At 40.3% G+C, this 22597-nt stretch overlaps 1 protein-coding gene across 1 annotated transcript in view; it reads right to left on the minus strand.

The window, feature by feature from the left end:
- KCND3 (potassium voltage-gated channel subfamily D member 3) overlaps positions 1–19322 on the minus strand; it is a 364787-nt gene extending 345465 nt beyond the window's left edge. Inside the window, exons 1-2 of the mRNA XM_063143105.1 lie at positions 19137–19322; positions 7472–8646 (exon numbers count right to left, since the gene is read on the minus strand). Of these exons, the coding sequence (XP_062999175.1) occupies positions 7472–8577 (1106 nt within the window). The 5' untranslated portion in view covers positions 8578–8646; positions 19137–19322. The remainder of the gene's footprint in view (positions 1–7471; positions 8647–19136) is intronic.
- Positions 19323–22597: the final 3275 nt, after the last annotated feature.

The following is a 22597-nucleotide window of genomic DNA, read 5'->3' on the forward strand; positions in this document are numbered from 1 at the left end:
ATTGTTAATGGTGCAATTGTACATAAGTCTGTTAAGAAGAAAACTTTGTAAAACTGACCAACAAACTTCAAACTCTCTACCAGCTTCGATTTCATCTGTAAAATCTTAAAAAATAGGAAGAACTTATAGGGTGACCGTATAGAAAGAAGGACAGGGCTCATGTACCTTTACAGTTGCATAGAAAAGTGAATTTCAGCAGGTGTCTTTTGTATGCATGCAGCACCTGGTGAAATGCCCTCTTCATCACAACAGTTAAAGCTGCAGAAGCCCTTCCCTCTTTTGTATCTGGTTGAGAAGGCAGGGCTACTGTAGCTTTAACTGTTGTGATGAAGAGGGCATTTCACCAGCTGCTGCATGCATACAAATGACACCTGCTGAAATTCTTTTTTCTGCATAACTGTTAAAGGTACAGGAGTCCTGTCCTCATTTTCATATGATCACCCTATTGAAGAACATAGAATTTCATTTAGAGACATTTTTCTGGCCTCAGCTATTGAGCTGCTATTGCCGCTGACTATTGAAGAAGCCTGCAAAATTTAACAGAATAAGGCTTCCCAAGGGGCGTTCCAAACTAGGAGTAGAGGTGGACTGGCAAAATAGCTGCAGCTTTCTAGTTATAGATAATATGACACATGGTCTCAATCTGTGCGATCTCATTAGTAAAGAACATTATATATACTGAGACCCTAAAAGAAGTTTTGCATTTTCCATATTTTTGCTGCATATCAAACCTACATTGGCTGGAGAGTACATTCAGTTAAAAATAGATCTCTTCTGCTTTCTAATACCACGTATCATTCGGGGAGAGGGCCTTCTCTGTGGTGGCCCCCCAGTTATGGAATAATCTTCCCAATGAGGCCCACCTGGCGCCAACATTGTTATCTTTCTTTGCACCAAGTCAACACTTTTTCTCCGAGGCATTTAATAGCATACGCTGAGTTTTAAATGACTCCACAACTATCTCTGGCCTGGCTGAGAGTTTAATTTTTTAAAAAAATGTTAGTTGTTTTTATGGTTTTAAATTTTGTATACTGATTTTTAGTGTTCAATCTTTTAATCTTTGTAAACCACCCAGAGAGCTTTGGCTATGGGGTGGTATATGAATGATAATGATAACGATAATAATAATAATAATAATAATAATAATAATAATGATGATGATGTCTGCACCCACCTATGATGGGAGAGGCTTAGGTTTCAATTATGTCAGTGGGGCTTTTTTCTGATTAGACATGGATAGGACTGCACTGTCAGAAATCATTTTAGTACCATGAATTAAACTATCTTGAAGCTGAACTGTACTTTTTTGCTTTGTTTTTTGTTAAATACAAGTTATCTCCTATTTCCTCTGCCATCTCGAAAGGGCACCTATATTGATATGTTGGTAATCTGCAAATTTATTTAAATGTAATTGATTAAACAATCAAATGCATACAACACAGATGATTTATCAGCTAAACATTCTTTAATCAGTTGATAGCTCTATTTTTTAATTTTTGTACAGCACCCAGACTTTTTCAGGTACTTTGTAAATGATGCTGATACAACCAACTGACCTCATGCTTAAACTTGGACAATAAACACTTTGGTCTCAAACAGTAGCATTCAGCTGCCCCTGAACAAAAACACTCTTCTAGTCCAGTGTAGTACTCTCTATGTTTAAAAATAAACTAAAGAAACAAGTGTCCCAGACTCAGCTTATAGCTTAACAGAGATTTAGAAGATATGGCTAAGATTTTCAAACTTGTGTGACAAATGGATTTATGTGTCTCTTGAGTACAGCTGCCAAGCTCGATGTTTTTGATCTTTTGCTATAAATAAATGTTATGTAATACATATGTTACTTTGGTTGGGTTGAGACAATCTGAGGCAAATTTAATGAAGGCCCAGTAATTTTTATCTATCCTTTCCCCCGCCTCTGCAACAACTTAAAATGTCCAAAGTGTTTTACAATCTTGAGTTTACTCATGCCAGGGAGATTCAAGTTGTGCCCCCCCACCCCAGCACCCCTCACCATTGGCTATGCTGGCTAAGGGCTGAAGGGAGCTATAGGCAAAACATATGGAAGGCTGCAAGTTGCTAGGCAGGGTAGGGTTCTGATTATGCAAACAAGATTGTGATGTGGTGTACTGGGGGTGAGAAGAGCCTAATTCTGAACCCATAGAATTTTCAATCTAATTTGAACCCTAGCCTGCCTAGCACTTGTTACAGCTAGTTTGTCAAGATATGAGATTTTAGTATTGTGATGCTACCAGGGATCAAAACACAGAGCAAGGATGGGGAATGCATCACCCTCCAGGTATTGTTGGACTGCAATTACCATCATCCCTCAGCATTGACAGTGCTGGCTATGGCTGATGGGTACTGCAGTTCACTAACATGTGGAGGTCCACATGTTGCCCACCCTTGCCATAGCGGGTCCTGGAGCTGCAGTGTGAGGAATAGCATGGGAGGAGATTCAGCTCATTCATCAGCATCTAATTGCAAACAAAGTAGAGAATGATAAGAAAATTAGATGGACCAACCAGTCAATACTACTACTACACCACAGTGAGTTATGTGGTACTGCCTGTTGCTTGATAACCTACCCTGACTTGAGTTCCAAGTAACATAGGGCCTCAGCTTCTCAATGCTTTCAATTTAACCATCACTACCATCATCATCATCATCATCATCATCATCATCGCTTTACTTTTTGGATATTCAAATGCATGGATGTTCCTTCAAAGACAAATGTTGGCATTCAATCTTTGAACCAAATCCAAAGTAATTGAATTCCACAATGAGTTCTTCAAATGTAGAGAAACACCATGGCAACCATCTTGGTTTTGAGTTGCCCTTTGCAAAGCTTAAAGCCACAATGCACCACAGGACAGCATGGGACTTTCTCAAAAATCGAAAACAACAAGTTGGCTGAATATCTCCAGTGACAGATGACATGTAGGCATGACAGATGAAAGAACAAGATATACATAGAGCGTTGCATTCTGCCTTCCACATGTCATTATCTGAAGTTTTGACCTTATTAGTCTGTATCAAAGAAGTCTTAAAAAGATGTCAGGAATCTAGATTACACATACTGATTGCTTCAGCAATTTCCTTCATTTAAAAACATCCCAGACAACAATAATAACAGATATGTGCACATTAATCTCTGTGGGATGACAGTCGTTTGCGGAAAGCTTAAATAGGGCTTCCTTAAACACTAAATATCCCATTTGAGTGTCTGTAATTTTTTTAAGCCTCATCAGCCAGCTGAAGCACTCCCTCTATAATTTCTATGATTATCTCTGTCTGGGGACACTTTAGAGTACACAAAAATGGTCCGTTTGGACTCTCAACATAGAAAGCTGCAGAAAGGGACCATTTCATTCAGTCAAACAGGGAACTAATGGTACCATGGAATCCTTCCCTGTAACTTTTGACAACGAGGTATGTTTCATTTCAGAGTGTCCTTTCCCCGAAAAAGGAGATCATAGCAGCAGAATGCCTTTGTTTCCAAATGCTTTGTCAGCATCCAAAAATTAATAACAGGAGAATTCATAATGACTGTGTCATAATACAGCAACATGCTTAGGAGCATGTTTACTCTTCCTGAAATTGATATGAGACATATGGAGTTATATAAGGTAAAACATCGAAGGTGATGTTAGGAAGTGTCACACACATGCTTTCCCCCATTTTCAGCATTTGTAAGAATTTTCAGCATGTGCCCCCTATCCTCCCAGGTGTTGGGAAACCACCTTGAGTAAATGGAACATTTGTACACCATCATCAACTTTTGCCATCATTAAACATCACCACCACGACCATGGTGGATTCCTGCATTGAGCAGGGGGTTGGATTCCATGGCCTTGTAGGCCCCTTCCAACTCTGCTATTCTATGATTCTATGTGTTCTTGAAAACCACCTTCCTTTTGTAATGATCCCTTGAATTTATGTGTGAGTATTGATCTTTTTTTTTAACATTTCTTTTTCTCTCCTCCCCGCCCCCTGATTACAACTTGCTAAAATATCACACCATGTTGTATACACCTTGTGTCAAATCATTATGATCCTATCATGGTAACACTATATCCCTCCTGCACATTTATACCTTGTGGGACACACAGTGACATTCGTTGAATGTACTGGACTAATGAGTTCATTTGAACAGCTTTTCATATATATGGATTAAGAAGTCATTAAGGGGTCCAACGTGTGTGTGAACCAGTGCCACATGATAGAATCTCCTTTGACTAGCTGATTAAGGGGAAAAAGGTATGTCTGTATAAAACACTGTGGAGGGAAGGAAGGATGTTTAGGGAGATGTTTAAGCTCTCAGTGTCTGCGAAGTCTCCAATAAGTTGGTATTCTATGTGTAAAATCATCATGATCCCGTTATGGTAATGCTATATCCCTCTTGCACATTTATACCCCGTAGGACATACTGGCCATTTCAACACCTGCCTTTTTTCCAGTGATCATCCCTGTGCATGCGAATGACACACACGGGATTCCGGGAGCAGGCAGGGATGTAGCTGTAGAAAGGGCCACAGTGACATTTGTTGCAGTATTTTTGGATAATGGGGAATAAAATGCAGGAAATAACACTATGAAAGGTGTGTTTGTAATGTGCAATGTGCCCCAACAGTTATCAGTGCACTTCAATATTGTAGTATAGTTCAAGCCCTGATCTCACCAAAGGAAGCCAAAATATGGTTTAGAGACATTCTAGTATACCATTCAATCTGGAAAGCAGCCAGTTTGTTTAGTAGTATAGTAATGTTCCAAATCTGATTAAAACCAACAACAACCACAGACACTGGTAACAAGATAACCATTCATTCAAGCAGATCTCCTAATGGTCATTATTGTTTCACATTTGTATGTTTTCCACAAAGCATCAGATCTCCAAGTCAGAGCAGTTCACCTTTTCATGGGATGAATGATCTTTTAGCAGTTTCAACCTGTAATGGCATGCATGCATTCAGACTCTTAACATTATTCACACACGGTATGGAAGCAATTAAAAACAAGTGCAGCCCTATACAAAATCTAGTGATCAAGCACCATGAAAGCAATTGCTGTACACTTAAAAATCAAAAGCCACATAAACCCCTGGGCAGAAACACACCTGACTGAAAACTTTTCACATTTTCAAATCTGGTAACCAACATTCTAATGTGGAGATCATCAAAGGTTGAGCTGCTTTAAACGGAACAGAAAGAACTAATGCTTACTATCACCCCACATTAGGGAATGAATACTTTTCTCTTAATGGAGCCTCCAGTTTTTAGCAACAGAATCACTCATCTGAAACCATATGGACCTACCCAGACCCTTCAGCCATCTTCAGAGGCCATCTTCTGGGTGGCTACAAGAGAAAGGACTTTCTTGACTGTGATGCTTTGCATATGGACTGTCAACCCCACCCACCCAATGGAATGCCCCCCACCCCTATCCATGGAGGCTTGCCTGGTGTCCATGCTGTTATCTTGGCACTAGGCAAAGACCTCCCTTTTCACCCAGGCATTTTTGTTTCTAGATTTTATTCTTTAGATTTGGTTGTAGAGTGCAGCAATAGTTGCTTTTATATATTTTATATTGCATTTTTGTGCTGACTACTGTTGCTTTCTTTTATTGTGTACTGAAAAGTGAGACATTGAGTACTATTTTATTATTTAATCATGTTTCCCACTCAAAGAACATTTGATATTGGGAGGACTAAAATACAGCAAATGATCAATCAACCAATAAATCTGAAATGGATATTTCAATAGGATTCCTGTGAAGTTTAAAGACAAGTGAACATTTCATAGGGCAAAGTGAGCCCTGTCTGACTAGATCACAATAATTGCACCCTTTCATATTATCTGGAGTCTCTCTGTATACTTGGGCCTTAATCCAATAGAAAATTTAACACTGTTAAACTTCCTATTGGGAACTTTCTATTAGAAACTGTTACACTTTCTACTGATTTCAATGGGGTTTAGTGTGGGTATTTCTCATTCATTGAACCTTAAGCTGTCAGCCCAAATAGGGTGATTTCCTGTTAACAAACCAATACTGTTCCCTAAAATATTAAGAACTCTCAATATCCCCCCGTTTGTATCTAATCAGGGTGTGGGGGAACTATCCCAGGATGGAATGTACCAAATTTATTAAGCTTTCTTATAAATTAAGTTTACAGCTCTTTCAAGGCTCTGTTCTTCCTCAGAGATGTTTGTTAAAACATGGCCAATGCTAAACATGCATTGCTCGCAATAATAAAACTAAAGAAAGTTATTTGCTAGTAGTTTCAGATTTGTCATCTTAGAGTCATCTCAAGCAGACGTCCTCATGATTTTATATTTTCTTTCTCCACTCAGTTTGTGTAGTGTGGCCAGGTGGCTTATTTTACAGAGGGAAGTCTTCTATTTTGGAGAGCTGGCAAAGGACAGCCCTGTATTTGTAGGTCTCCTTGTTTGAAGTGGTGTCAAATTCGAAGCCTTAAAATGAAGACCCATAAAGAAGGTGAGCAGGGGCCTTGAAGCCGCCCATCCAGCCACAGTTAGAGCTTGGACTGCAGACTGAGCAGCAGGCCAGGAGCAGGTCTTCTCCACTATGGTGAAGCATATTGCATTTCTATTTATATGTCCAGCTTTGTATATAAATTTGCCTATGCAAATGTTATGCAAATTGTTGCCTTGTTTTGCCCTCCTTTTTGATGATGCATTTTCTTTCTGGGGGTGATGCTTGAGGGACCACCCTAAGGCTGGGCAATGAATAAACTGAGTGAAGAACTGATAGAATGTCTGCCTGTTTGGCATCTTAGATGATAGCATGAAAGAAGCTTGTTGTTTTTGCTGTTATTTGGATAGATATTGTCATGCTTAGGCGGGTATCTTTGAGTGTACGGTTGAAGTATTTATATATTTAATTTCAAAGAAAGTTCAATAAATTTAGTTTATTGTACATTTAGGGTATTTCTCTCCCCCCCACCTTTGCTATCACCAAAAACAAACAAAAAACAAAACAAAAAAATACCCTGGCAGGCTCAGAATCTATTCTTACATTTTGATCCCTATTTGGATTTACTTTCGTTTTTAACAGCTGTCGAAGGCAATATGCAAAGCATTCAGATAATACCACAGTAAAAGTGGATTCTTTAAATTCACACAAAATGAAGATTTTTACAAGTTCCTGCTCCTCCTATCAAAACTGAAAGCAGTATATGTTGTATACATTCCCAGATGAAAATATTGACCTGTTTTTTCACAACATTATGGTCATTGCTTCAAAGTTACCATGACATTCTATGCTTAAAACTCTGCTTCGTTGGAAGTAATATAAAAGGGGACAATGAAAGAAAAATAAAGACATTATATTAGCCATTAAATTGTTGGTCTATGTTTGAAGGGTAGGTCTGATATACAACCTTAGAAACTTACCCAACTCTACCAATCTGTATATTTGGCCTTTGATCAGGAAAGAGAAGTTCAGCACTTACCCAAGGGTTGTCATGGTGACGATAGTGTACCAAAACGAAGCTGGAATGCTGGTGAACTTGCTGGCCGAAGATCCTTTCTCTGCATAAAACATCACAGTAGCGAAGATGATGATTGCCATTGTGAGAGAAAAGAGAAGAAAACCAAGCTCGGAGGCACAGCTCTTCAGAGTGTACCCCAAGATTCGCAAGCCTTGGGAGTGACGGGAGAACTTGAAAATCCGGAACACCCTGAAAACCCTCAGAGTCACAAAGGCTCCACTGACATCTTCGTTGTCTGTCATCACTAAGCCAATGTAGTAGGGCATAATGGCCACCACATCGATGATGCTCATCACACTCCTGATGAACCTGTAACGACTGGGGGCCGCAAAGAGTCGCATCAGATACTCGACCGTGAAAATCATCACGCAAGCAGTATCTAAGCAGAAAAAAGCCATCTCGTACCTTTCCCCACAGGGCAGTTCCTTGTTGCCAGGAACTGTGCCACATGGTACAGTCTCCACTACATTGGTGATCACAGAGACAGCAATAAAGAAGCCGGTGACATAGTAAAAGACTAAGGCTAAGGTGCTGGTATGGGGGTTCTCAAAGGCTCGCCACATGGTCTCCCGGAAGCTCAGGGCTGGCATAGACTCTTGTTTATTCTCCGAGTCGCTGTCATCCATCAACCGCTCAGCATTTTCCCGTTTCCTGTCTTTGTACTCTTCGTAACAACAGTCCCCAATGATATCAGGTAGGATCCCATAAAACGCAAGCTCCTCATCATAGGCTGAGATGCACTCATACCTCGGGTAGTGCAGTCTGCCAGTTCTATAAAAGTTTAAGATACACCTAAAGACATCAGGGTCTCGGTCAAAAAAATATTCCTTTGTGTCTTCATTGAAGAAGAATTCTTTTTCTGTGCTGCCAAGCAGAGTGTCAGGATACCTTTCCAAGGTAGTCCTCCATGTCTGAAAGCGTCTACCACTCACATTAAGGATTATCAGCTCATCCTGCCGCTTATTTTTATCCGCTGGGGCCAGTGGCATAGGACAGTTGGCTACTGGCATCCATCCTATGGCAGCTGCTCTGGCAAAGGGCAGCCATGCTGCTACACCCGCTGCCATGATGTATCTGAGTTCAGGGTGGAAGAAGGCAGTTCTTCTAAAAATCACTTGACTTCAGTTCAGTTCCACCTAAAAATACAATGAAATAAAACACAAAATGAGTGGCCATTTTGCCATTGTTACAATCTATGTCATTATTTAAATAAGCCTCTCTCAGAGCCCATGGGTAGAAGGAAAGGCAAAAAGATATTAATAAATAAATGCAATAATTCCGTGAAATACCTGCAATATATGAGGCAGATATTTCAATAGCAACAACTGTGCATGAAATCTACCTGAGAACATCTTGAAAAGGACTCCTGGCATCTAGTTGAAGACTCTGAATAAACTACTCACATACCAGCCAGATCCTATGATCTCAGTCTCTAGAATGCATAACATCAGGCATATTGCAAGAAGTGATCCCTGCCAGGTTTCTTTCTAATAATACAAAGAAAAGAAAGAGTCTTCCCAAGATTGTGTTGTTTGTGCCCAATCCCCCCTTTTAAAACTCAAGGCTACATCAGATTTCTGTTTAGAAGAATGATTGTTTTAAAATGCACATGATAATCAGCATGGGAAAGTTATGGCATTATTATAGGTAGCATTTTTGAATAGCAAATCATTCCTCATTAAAAGCATTTAAAAGTAGCATCAACACACTAATTTAAATTTGCTTCCTTACAAACAAGCTTGATATATCTCCCCCCGCCCCACCCCCCAGTGTAAACACTGGGCCCTAATCGAGAAACACTGATGTGCAACAAAACATTGCGTGGAACTGGTGCTGCCTGCAGAAGAATCACTCCCAGTGGCAGAGGCTTTTGATGTGGTTATGCAGCAAATCTACATTTAGAGATGGGCGGAGGGCTCTTATTCTCATCTGACCTCTGTGTGGTAACCAATCACATGCTGCTATATACATGTCCACGTGCATAAAAATCCTGCCTAGTGAAACATTTCCCCTTCTTTGCCGGTTGCTCAGTTTCCCCAGTCCTCCAGTTGTGAGCTATATGTCAATTGGGCAAATACCTGGCTCTGCTACATTTGGCCAATGCAGAGGGATGCAATGTAGTTATGCATATACAGAGCAGCTGTTCCTCAACGAACACAAGTTCCCCATCCCCAAGTAAACTATGGGGTAAATCATATTATTTTTTATTTTTTATTACATTTGTATACCGCCCCATAGCCGAAGCTCTCTGGGCGGTTTACAATGCATGATCATTCCAAAATACAGCTGTCAGAAGGACCTGGCACTGCTGAATTATTTTGCTGACTGCACACCCAGCAGAATTTTCATGACCGCAAGACCATGATGGATTTCTAATAATTATATGAAAGTAATAATAATAATAATAATAATAATAATAATAATAATAGATGCTCACTCTGAGGAAGTAATTTGATCAACTAAATATTTATTAAAACAGAATATATTCAAGGGCCATTCCTGTTATCCAAACAGTGATCTAGAAACTAAAAGTGTAGTTTGTTTCACAAACTGTCCTCCTCAGTATTTGGAGGGGGGGTTAATGCCGAATCCCTAGGGATAGAGTAGGATTCATGTGTGCTTATTGGGGGCACTATTACTTCTACAAAGAGAAAACACTCTCCTCTTCTCTAATCCTTGAGGATTCAGCCAACAAGCACCATCCTGCCTACTAATTTGCTTATTATAATAACATCCATATTAATAATGGGTACAGGCTACTGCATTATCAATTTAATAGAGAAAACACACATTACAAATTGCACAATCCAGAGAAAGTCAGGCATGAACCACTGAAATCAGTAAGATTCAAAAGCAGATGTGCTTTTGCTGAGAATGGGGTTCAAGTGAGTCTAGCTGGATTGTTCATGCTTTTCAATGCCATATGTCAGGATAAGAACATAAGAAAAGCCCTGGTAGATCAGACCAAAGGCCTATCCAGTCCAGCATTCTGTTCCCACAGTGGCCAGCCAGATGCCCACAAGAAGCCCACAAGCAGGAGCCAACGGCAAGAGACCTCTCTTACTGTTGTTTCCCAGCAACTGGTATTCAAAGGCATACTGCCTCTAATACTGGAGATTATATACAGCCAACATGACTAGTAGCCATTGGTAGCTTTACTCTCTATTATTGTGTCTAATCCCCACTCAAGTTGGTGGCCATCGCTACATAGTGAGGTAGCGAATTCCACAATTTGGACTCTGTGCTGGATGAAGAAGTATTTCTTTTTGTCTGCTCCGAATCTCCCAGCACTCAGCTTCATTGGAGTACTATGGGTTGTAGTATTATGATAGGGGGAGAAAAACCTCTCCATATCCACTTTCTCCACACCACACATGATTCTAGTAAAGCTCCAGATGTTGTAACTTTTCCTCATGGAGGAGTTGCTCCAGCCCCTTGATAATTTTGGTTGCCTTTTTCTGCACCTTTTAAAGGATAGGTGAAGTATCTAAAAAGAATGAGCAGGTTTTTCAAATTTGGCTATTCATATAGTAATAATAAGTACAGTACCTTGCTGAAAGTGACTCATAATGATATTTCATAAGGATATATGTTTTCTGTGCAAATCTATTCATGTTTATCCATAAACAAGTTTCACAAAGTTCAAGGTGAGTTTCTTGCAAAACATGCAGTCTGATCTTATGCAGTAGACCCTACTATGTTCATTAGAACTTACTCCAAGGTGAATGTGTACTGGAAGCATTGTAACTTTCGACAATGATGATATCAAACTATCAGTAGAGCTAAAATGGTATACCTTCATAGCAACTAGCAATAGTGCTGGTTCATATGAAGGAACACCCTGGATTTTTAATTGATACTACTGTTGTAGCTGACTGCATGCCATTTACAGAAAGCAAAACAGGTATGCAGGACATGCAACTGCCTATAGCATGGAAATTATCTGACTAATAAATTATTGCAAATAGAAAAACAGGGTGTAGATTATAACTGAAGAACTTCACAAAACCTTAGGAGATTTCCACCCACCCAAATTTAAAGCACTATTATCTGTGCAACATTACCTATTAGTACATTATTGGAGACATTTGTTTGCTTTGGCTCCAATCCACTGTGAAGAGAGAGAGACACAAAGCAAAGCAAAACAAAACTTAGTAAGAGTAATTATGGCAGATCAACAGCTAAGCATCATGTGACGTCTTAGTCTTGACAATTAGGAGAACATTTTCTGGTGGCATTTTACTCGACTTTGCATAAAGATTTTCTTCTGCTAGGCAATTGACTTTTGTTGGTCACATCAATGGTTCAAAACCATACAACATTTCTGTATAGAATTTCAGACTACTGTAGTAGATCAGAGTGTCAGATTGTGTCCCTATGAGCATGGGGATTTTCAAAATTAGTATTTAAGAAGCTAATTGGGAAAATATTCATGAGAATCTGCATTGCTGGAATGCCCACAAGGGAAATGTGTATTCTCCAGATCTAAATTATACTTCTATCTATTGGTGATTTTCTGATTGCACAGTTTTATACCATTCTCTTGATCTGGCTATAAAGGACCCATCTGGATCCAGGAGCATGGACGTGGTGAATATCCCCCCACCCTGCCTGGTGTGGGTGAGTTCACCCACCCCTAAAATACAACTCTCTTTAAAATAAAGGACAGAGAAAGACAGACTTTTCAGCACTAAAATTAGGCAGAAAAAATATCTGAAAAATCTAAAGTAGTATAAACCCACATCATTCCCCTGGTTTCCCCAGAGGAAATAAAAAGGTCTGTGCCAACTACCAAAAGAATATTAAAGTAGATGCTACATGGGTCTCTCTAGGGAGGACATTCATTAATCAAGGACCACACTCTCCCATAGTCCCTTTCTCTCATAGAAACCCACTGTACCTCACTTGGTGGGCCCCACTCAGAGAAGGGTTTTGGATGGCAATCTCAAGTTTTGGTTAGGTTCATATGGGGAGAGAAGATTATTTGTTTTCCTTTGTATTTACTTTCATTTATTCATTTATTTAATTAAAGTATTTGTATGCCATGTTTCCCACTTTATGGTCTTCAACGTGGATTACAACTGTTTAAAAGAATAGCATTCATAGGACCATGAAAATATCCATTTAAAACTATAAATATAATCATAAAACACAGAGAGATTAGAGGCGGGGGGAGGAAGCAGAACCTGCTAACAGCAAAAACAATAAAATGGACCACATCATACAAACCAGTAAAATTAACAGTCAAAACAAGTAAAACGGCAGAAGATTAATAAAACAGCTGGTTACAGGGTTGCCATTAAAAGTGTTGAGCAATATAATGGCTTCAAGGAATTATATCTAAAAGCTAGTTTTTCTAATGTAATCAGTTAATGAAACCCATGAAGTGGCTATGAAGTTGAAGAAAGCAGCTCATGAAGATAGGAGTAGGCTTGATCCTTTATGCAAGGAATACTTTAAGTTTACCCCTTATCTCAATTATTTTTCTCTCCTATGTAAGTAAATGTCCACTATTCATTTCTGGGAAGAGGGAAGGGAGTACTGGCCACCATCATGTTGAGGAGTTAGGAACCTGGCCATCAGTGACAGGAAACTAGCAGGGAATGAGTCACACTGCATCCCTTCAGAGGATGCCATCTCCCCATATATCCTGCATATTATAATGAAGGACATTTTGCTACTTAGTATATAAATGTAAGTATTGGAACGATCCTTCAGTGATCCATGCTCTGGTAACCTTCTGCTTGGATTACCACAGTGTCTTTTACATGGGGCTGCTTTTGGTCCAGAAGCATCAGTTGGTACAGAATATGGCTGAAAGGCTGGGCATTATGAATATATCAGACCAGTACTTGGACATCTCTACTGGTGTCCTGTTCATTTCTGGGCTTAATTCAAAGAGCTGTTGTTTTTGTTTTGTTTTTAAGCCCTTCATGATTTGGGACCTTGGTCTCTGAAGGATCTTCTCTCCCCATATGAACCTAACCAAAACTTGAGATTGCCATCCAAAACCCTTCTCTGAGTGGGGCCCACCAAGTGAGGTACAGTGGGTTTCTATGAGAGAAAGGGACTATGGGAGAGTGTGGTCCTTGATTAATGAATGTCCTCCCTAGAGAGACCCATGTAGCATCTACTTTAATATTCTTTTGGTAGTTGGCACAGACCTTTTTATTTCCTCTGGGGAAACCAGGGGAATGATGTGGGTTTATACTATTTTAAATTTTTCAGATATTTTTTCTGCCTAATTTTAGTGCTGAAAAGTCTGTCTTTCTCTGTCCTTTATTTTAAAGAGAGTTGTATTTCAGGGGTGGGTGAACTCACCCAGACCAGACAGGGTGGGGGGATATTCACCATGTCCATGCTCCTGGATCCAGATGGGTGCTCACGACAACCCTAATTGCATTGGCTGTATTTATTGTATTTTTGTTGTTTTATTATAACTTTATTTCATTCTAATGTTTTAAATTCTTTTAGGATGCCCAGATAATATCTGTTATACAGAGGCATAAAATTGTATGCATACATGCATGTATAAAGTATCAATAAATATATACATAACCATTATTTGTCAAAGTTAGTCCATGATATCTGTCTAGTGTCATTTTGTTATGATGTGTCTTAATTGTACAGACAGTTCTATACCCATTTCTAGAACTGTCAGCAGTAATTGTTTGGTAAAACTATCACAAATAATGCTCCTGCTACCAGGCACTGAAATAATATCCATTGACTTCACATAATATGTTTTGGTCAAAAGACCAGCTGAAATCTAGGATGCAAGCAACTGAGGCCCTTAGTTTAATTGTGTTCTGTGTGGCATACCATTCATATGTTCATTTGGAACATGATAATACATTTGTACAAAGAGATATTGGAATGATACTGAAATCTCACTGTTCAATTATATTTGCCTACCCATGCTCAAGCACAATTCTGTTTCAAGTTCAAAAACCAGGTCATCTTCACTTTCACTTTTTAGAGGAGGATGGAAAATACAAAATACAATGCATAGTTTAGTTCAATATTCTGTGTTTCAAGAATGGGGAAGAAAACCCTATCCCATTCATTATCAGAATAGGGGCAGAAAATTTGTAAAATAAAATGAAATGCAGCATCCACCATGAAGGTTGAGATAGCAAAGTAAATTCAGGACAACTTTCTGGATTTTGAAAATGAACCTCATTCCCATTCCCACACCCTTTTTCAGGGTGGGGTGGGGTAGCAAATAAATAAAGAGTATGGTATCTGAAGGCTAAGATAGATCAACAAAGTTTGGTGTATACATTTCAGACTCTATCTTATATTCAATGTTCAAACGTAAGTTCCATGTCTATACCCATTTTCAAGAGGACTAGGAGGGAATGAGGCTCCTCAGATAGTGTTCTTTACTAATGAAGATGCATAGGATAAATTTCAAAATTATGGTGATAGTGACGATGTCAGAATTTGTCCTGTAGCACCTGTGTTTGCAACCTTGTACAAATGACTGGCTTCAAAACTAGTGCAAGGTGGCATTCTGGCCTTTTAGTTATTGGCAGAACATAATCCTAAATAAAGCCAAAGAGATTAGACCTGAAAGTCAACAGGAACAGAAAGGTACAGAATACAAGGAAACTGTTACAAAGTTATAGAATAGCATTTCACTCACATTCTTTACTGAGCCGAGAGTACTGGCCAAATATAATGAAAGTTCTATTGAAACATACAGTATAATCCACTTCCATCACTAAAAGAACCAAGTTCCATGGGCTCAAACACTCATAGGTACATTTCATATCCACTGAAGTGGTGGTTTGTTTGATTTTTAATGTAATATCATGAGACAAACAGAAGAACCCAGGTCCACCAAAAACTTAATCGAATGCAATTCCTAAGATTACACCATTAGGGTAATTTTAAAATTAATACTTAACAAAGTTTTTTGTGAGACCCATAGGCTTGAAGTCCTGTAAAAGATACTGTGTTCATTGTTGGCACTTCAGTCCCTGAGACAAACATGGTGGCATCCCATAAGCTAAGTAGTTGGATTTTACATTAAAACTTTCCTTCAAAGATGGTATGAATGGGAAATTGCTGAAAGCAGTTAGAGAAGCTGAACGTAGATGTTTCACATGATCAGCCACTTCCCATGAAATAGAACATGAACCCATTTTGTTTATGAAGAAAGACAATTAGAAAATATTTGTGATATTTTGTATGACATCATCTTGACACATGACTACTGTATTTTTAATAGCAACGCAGAGCTGTTCAGAAGATTCTGGTAACATCTAGGGGATATATCAAATCACTCTTGGCTCACATGGCTAAACAATTTTAATGGGAAAAGTCATTATTAACTTCAACACTTAGACTACCCAACAGGGACTTTCAGAACATACTGGAAGGACATGGAACAATGCTGGATTTATGTGGTAATTGTGTATTTGAAATTGAGTTTCTCTCAAAATTCCTCAGAGGCATCAGAATCTACAGTTGCATAATGTAGATCTTTGTTGTAAATTCCAACAGTGCGTGCAGGTCCACTCCACATTGTTGCCGAAGGCACTTTAAATGTGTCCCATAAAGCATTACTAAAACACTAATAGATCATAAATGCATTATTATTATTATTATTATTATTATTATTATTATTATTATTATTATTATTTGTAAACAGCCTTCTGGGCTTGTGTGCTGATAACAAAATCTAGCTGTACAATCCAGCCAAGAAATTAGAAAGTATGAGTGAGTGGGAAACCTTCTGTCTGTTCAATGCATCACTTTCAGTGCAATCTTATGCATGGTTTCTCAGAATTAAATCCCACTGAGTTCAAAAGGACTCACTCCCATTCCAGGAAAGTGTGCCTAAAGGTTGCATCCCTAAAATGCACACTTATCAGGGAGCAAGTCCTTTTGAACTCAACGGGGCTTACTTCTGAATAGGGATGTATAGGATGACCAATTGCAGGAAGTGCAAGCAATATTAAATCAATGTTCTGGTTATTGGTTCATGAACCAACAAATATGTTATATTTGGGGTGTCAAAAAGTAATTTTGTTTGTTATTCAAAAATAAACAGGGTGGTGGATCTCATTGCTTCCAATACAGTTTTTTGGGGTGTATCTGAGCATAGGATTGAGATTCTGTGAACTACTTAACTCTGAACTAGTTTAATTGCTTTCTTGGGCTGCTTCAATGTGGGCTGAAGATTGAAAACCAGCCCTAAGCATGTATTTTCCCAGAGTAAAGGACTGATTCACAGATGTACATGCATCACTCCTGTTTTATCACGCATTGACTTGCTGCTGAAGGGTTGTGAACTGCTGCCATTGAAAAGTACTATGTTTCAGGTGAGGTGAGGTGAGAAGAAAAGCTTTGACTATTTCGTTTGATCTGCAAGGGCTGTTTTATACCCACAAATCTACATGACATTGCAATCATGGACATTGCAATCACAGAGTGCTGGACATGTGTAGATGTTACTTCACCTTTAATCGCACTGACAATAACACATATTTCCAAGTTAATATTCAACCTGTGGATTTTATATGCAATGAATACTTTAGTTTGCTAATGAATGCCAAAAGACTGACAGGATGAGAAAGCAAAGACAGATTGTCCAACTATTTACATAAGGTGTGATATAAAATATCTAATTTGACATAATTTTGCGACAAAAGGTTTTGATCCAAATGTCTTCATTAAAATACCAAAAGAAAAACAACTTGTCAGAGAACTCTGCATCTTCAATATCTTATAATATACAAGTACATTTACAATTATTTTAGATAGATATTTTGGCAGCAACAAGTTAACATATGGGAAGGGATAAACACTCTGGGTAGCATCCAACTAAGTAGGACTTACTAAGAGTAGACGCATTGAAATGAATGGGAGTTAAGTTAGTCATGATTCATGTAAGTTCCCCTCATTTGAATGTGTCTACTCTAAATAGGACTTTAGTTGTATTCTACTATCTCTCTCCCTACATATATGTAGTACTATTTACAATTAGAGTACTGTGAGCTCTGTAAACTTCAGAAACAAACAGCATCCAACTATTAATACAACAGGAAAGGAATTTGCCATTTTGATTATCTATCTATCTAGAGAGAGCATTTAAAAAAAAAATCTGAAGTATATTATATATGTGCCTACAAAAGTAGATGCAGATGACTTACCAGTGTCCTTTATCAAGCAGCCTATTGATGATATTTAGACTAGAGAAACTTGAGTACATGATTTGACCCTTTTGACTTAAACTAAATATCAGGAGACTATGGAAGCAAACAGGCTGTGTTTTCTCTAGGTAACTTCCATGCCACTGAAAAGGTGGAAAGAAATCTGTAAGTAACAGCTCTTTGTTTTCGGAAAATGACCTTTCCTCTTAAGATCTGATCTCTCCTGCCTCCCCATCCATCCTTAGGCATATAGACATAAGCTTTGTTTGAATAATGGCTTGCATGACTGACAATAATTTGATTTGCTCTTTGAAAATATGAATCCACAGTCCTTTCTAGGATCAATAGCATACTGGAGAAGAACGTTATAGAATGCACATTTATTCCTGTTCACTCAGGAGGAACAAGAAATAAATGATGGATTCTCATCTCATTAACTTCTCCAACCTATGCCAATATTTATGGGTACCTCTTGTTAGGGATGTTGTTGTTTGAAAAAAGAAACTTAGATTATCCATGTTAACTTCAAAGTTAACTTTAAGGGGGAAATGTTGACTAACAGAAGAATGGGGGTTTCATGAAATAAAGAGAGCAGTGAGAAAATCTGGGGTCATGATCCCCACCTTTTCCTTTCTTTAGCTTTTCTTTATCCTCCCCCCCCCTTTTCATTTTTTGTGGAACAGACTCCAGCTACAACCACCCTTTGATTTAAAATGCAAACTATGCTCAGATGATTTCTACACCCTCCCTTAATTCTATCCCCTTTCCTCCGTCTCCTCCTCCCCCATAGTAGTTAGTAAAATTATTTGCAAGGGGTATCCTTTCCTCTTTCCCTAGCTCATTGAAAGCAAAGTTTAGAGCAACAGGATAAAAGCAGGCAAACTTCATCTATCCAATCCCCTCTGCCCCCAGCATCATTCAGAGATCCAAAATGAGCTGGATCTGGCTTTGAAAGGAAAGAAAATTATTACCCAGGAAACAGGCAGAGGCGCACAGACAAAGAGATGGAAGAAATAAAAGGCTAGTCCTTGAGATGAATGTGTGACTTTTCTTGCCTACCACTGGATTCTCTGCATGCAGGTTGGAGGAATCAGGAAAAGTCATCAGCACAGGGGTGGGGGAGAGGGGGAAGTAGAAAAAGGGGTGACTGAACTGCTTAGCTTGTTATTCCTGAGTCTGGTAAGCTACTGGGTTGACATACAAATGCAAACAACCGTCCACCCTGAAATCCATCTTGCAGGTTTGCTGCACCTGATCAGTCTGGAAAACCCTATCCAAGAACTCCAACTTTCCCCTCTCTTGCTTGTGGAGAATCAGAGGACCAGGCTTGGAGAGCAGTAAGGAAGGCGAGGTTCAGAAGCGAGACTGCAGACTGAGAGCAACACCAGTAAGTGAAGTCATTAATATGCAGGCAGGGCTTGAGATAGAACGGGGATGTGATGAGGATGGGGGAACTAAGTTACCTGTTGGAGCCTTTCCACGTAGGTAACTCGACACCCTTTCCCAAGCGTCTCTTGCAGCCAAACTTCTTGATGCCCATGTTTCTTTCCAGAGGAGTGAGATTCTTATCTTCCACTCCTATAGACCTCTCCAAGTTCTAGTTTTTCCCTCTTTCAGTTTTCCATCCACCGCCTCCAATATGGAAAACTCATGTTGGCAAACTCTGCTCTTCGCTTTCGGTCTCGCCTTCCCAACTTGCATAAAGTCTCCGTTCAAGGGTCGGCAAGAGATCCGAGCCCTCTTCCCCTCGAGTTTGGAAGCTTCGAGGAAGTGATGGATGCGCTTCAGCGAGGCTTAGCGACTTCGATAAAGTAAGACAAATAGATACGCGGAATACAGGCGCTCAGCTGCTTTGCCGGCGTGCGTCATCTCGTTTGGAGATTCAGATTATACTTAAGCAGTGTGTGTGTGCGCGCGCGCGCTCGTGCGAGTGTAGGAGTTCAGCGGATGGAGCTGATCTATGCTTTGGAAGCAAGACGAGAGAGCGAGGGAAAACGAAAAGGCAGAGAAAAGAAAAGCACACCGAGAAAAAGAGAGGGTTGCTCCTTAGCAGCCCTGATTTTGCTACAGTTTCGACGGCATCCGCCGTCCAATATGCAAGCACCGGCTTTAAAGGAAAGATGGAAACGCGTGCATCTTACTGACTGAAGGGCTATTCATCCCTCCACTCCTCCCTCCCCCCCCCTCTCTCACACACACACCACTCCTCGTGCGCCCATGATTACCTTACCTTCTGGACAATCCACTCTCTTGCCATGCCGTTCCATCGCCTTCACGGGCGCCCGTTCAAGCGGATAGGCTGAGGGCTTGCCATCCAGATGCTGAAGGCGCTTGCTCCAGCTGCCCAGATGGGGAGGGCGGGCCCAGGGAGGGGGAGGCGCTTGCCGGGGGTGCTCTTATCCCATCAGCTCAGCAGGCACACAGAGAGGGCGCAGGAGCTGGGCGTGCTGCTGCTGCGAATGCGCGTGGATGGGTGCCCCCCCTCCTCCCCCCCTCGTGTTTCTCCGCCGGTTTTGGTTACATCTCCGCCCGGTTTCCTGTTTGGCAGACAGATGGCGCAGTCCCACTAAGCTTCGCCAGGCGCCGGGTGGTCGGCCCAACCCGAGCGTCGGGACTCGGCGCGGCTGGAACGACGCGCATTCAGCACCCCGGGATGGCGGACAGCTCCTCGCGGCCACACCACTTGTAAGATACACCCTCCCCGTCATCCCACCTCCGTCCATGCACTTCCATATCGAGCCGACTTTGCTCTCCGACGTGCCTATTGTGCCTGGGCGGAAAGGGCATTCGGAGCAAACGAGGGCGAATCAGGCGCGAACCTGATGATCAAGAGGGGCAGATCTCAAAACAGGGATCTCTCAAAGCAGGGACCCCCCACCCCCCAAAGCAGATTTCTCGTTCGGGCGCTAATGCACGAACCCAACTTCAGCGAGTGTGGCATGATCCTAAGAATCCCCTGGCAACAAATGCACAGTGTCTCTCCCTCTCCACGATAACGAGGAAGGAAAGCGTTGTTGATCTTTCGGATAAGCACCTAAGAAGGAAACATTTAGCGTCAGGAAATAAGCAACTACGAAGGAAACGTTTAGCATCTATTGCCACAAGGCTAAAACATGCTGCAGACACTTCAAGTGGGTTTATTTAGCATCCCCCACATGGCAGTGAACGAAAGGAACCTAACTGTTGCTGTGATGTGGGCATCAGATGAAGGCAGACCAGGAGTAGGAATGACCGAGGGGGGGGGGGTAGCCTTTAGTCCAGAACAGTGAGGCTGGTGGCAAAGGTTTTCCAAGCACATGGTTGTCACCAGCAGATGTCACTCACGAAGAGGAGACTTTTAAGGTATTCTGTCTTTGAGAGACTGCAGAGTTTAACTTCCATCAACAGGCTGAATTCCATCACCAGAGGTTTGAATCAGGATAAAGGTTTTTTCTTTTTACAAAAATAAAAATCATATGCATGCATTAATTGGCTTATCTAGTGCCACGATGTTTCTGCTATTAGCAGAAACTGTACTGTGAGTGAGTAGCTGACACAGTAATTGCTGCATTTAATTGCCTTCTGACCTCAATGTTTTCTCCTGCTCACCACCCCCACCCCTACATTACCACCACATAACACTCCCTATAATACTCCATGCATGGGCTATATTCCACAAAAGCTTAAGCCAGAATCAATTTGTTAGTCTTTAAGGTGCCACAAGACTCCTTGTTCTTTAAGATATTCTAGAAGGTGGTCTGCTTTCCTCTGCTCCAATTGAAATTACAGCTCTGTGTATGGTTGTGTGTGATTTGGAAGAAGACCTTCCTTGTCCGCTTGTCAAATTCAGGGGATCCATCTCTTATTCACAGCCTCTTGTGAAGAACACAGTGGTGAGACTGAACAGAACTGACTCTTTTTTTCACTAAGTCTTTCATATGTTCAAATTGGCATACTATGGACGGTGTGCTGAGTGGATATGGGACATAGCTGCAACTTTTAACTGCTTAATTTGAAGTTTGTAGTTATACTTGCATATTTTTGTTCCCCCTTTTTGTTTTTGTTAAAACTAATAATAATAATAATAATAATAATAATAATAACAACAACAACAACAACAACTATTTAATTGGATTAATCAGTTCAGGCTTCTTAATTGACCAAAACCCCATCCCTATTTAATGGAGCAGTGTGTGTGTGTGTGTGTGTGTGTGTGTTTTAAAGTAATGTTAACTGTTTTTTATATAAGTATTTAGTACTTGCCTTCTGCACTTTTAAATATTTAGGCTGCAATCCCCTACACACTTACCCATTGAATCCAGTGGTTATTACTTCTGAGTAGACAAGTTGCCCTGTGAAAGAGGAATGCCCCCTTCTCTCACTCACAGAAGGAAATGCTTCTTCTAAGATGGTCGCTGCTGCGAGAAATGAAGGCACCATCTAAAAACAAAGAAAACATGTTTTTTCTCCTTCAAAATTATTGTTTTCAAATTTAAAATGCATGTAGGTTTAAATGATTGATTTGAGAAGTTTCTGGCTGTGTTAATGGACTGGATGAGGCAAATAAACAGAAGCTGATGAGAAGGTGGAGGTACTATGGGTAGATGCTTTGTTTGCCCAGGGACGAGGTTACCATCTTGCATTAGCTGGGGTCACATTTCCCCTGAAGGTGCACAGTTTGGGGGTGTTCCTTGATTCATCTTTGTTCACTGGAGGTACAGTTTGCTTCCACAGCACCAAGTGCCTTTGGTCAGTTTAAACTGTGCCCCACATGGACAGAGATAGTCTAACCTTATTGATCCATGGTCTGATAATTTCCATTAGTATAATGCAGCCAATGTCAGTTTACCTTTGAAGATGATTTGGAAACTGTAATTAGTTTAGAACATGGTGGTTAGATTACTAATCAGGACTGGACATAAAGATTATATTAGGCTTGTGCTAC

The sequence above is a fragment of the Elgaria multicarinata genome, chromosome 1 (genome assembly GCF_023053635.1).
Source record: "Elgaria multicarinata webbii isolate HBS135686 ecotype San Diego chromosome 1, rElgMul1.1.pri, whole genome shotgun sequence".
Classification (NCBI taxonomy): domain Eukaryota; kingdom Metazoa; phylum Chordata; class Lepidosauria; order Squamata; family Anguidae; genus Elgaria; species Elgaria multicarinata.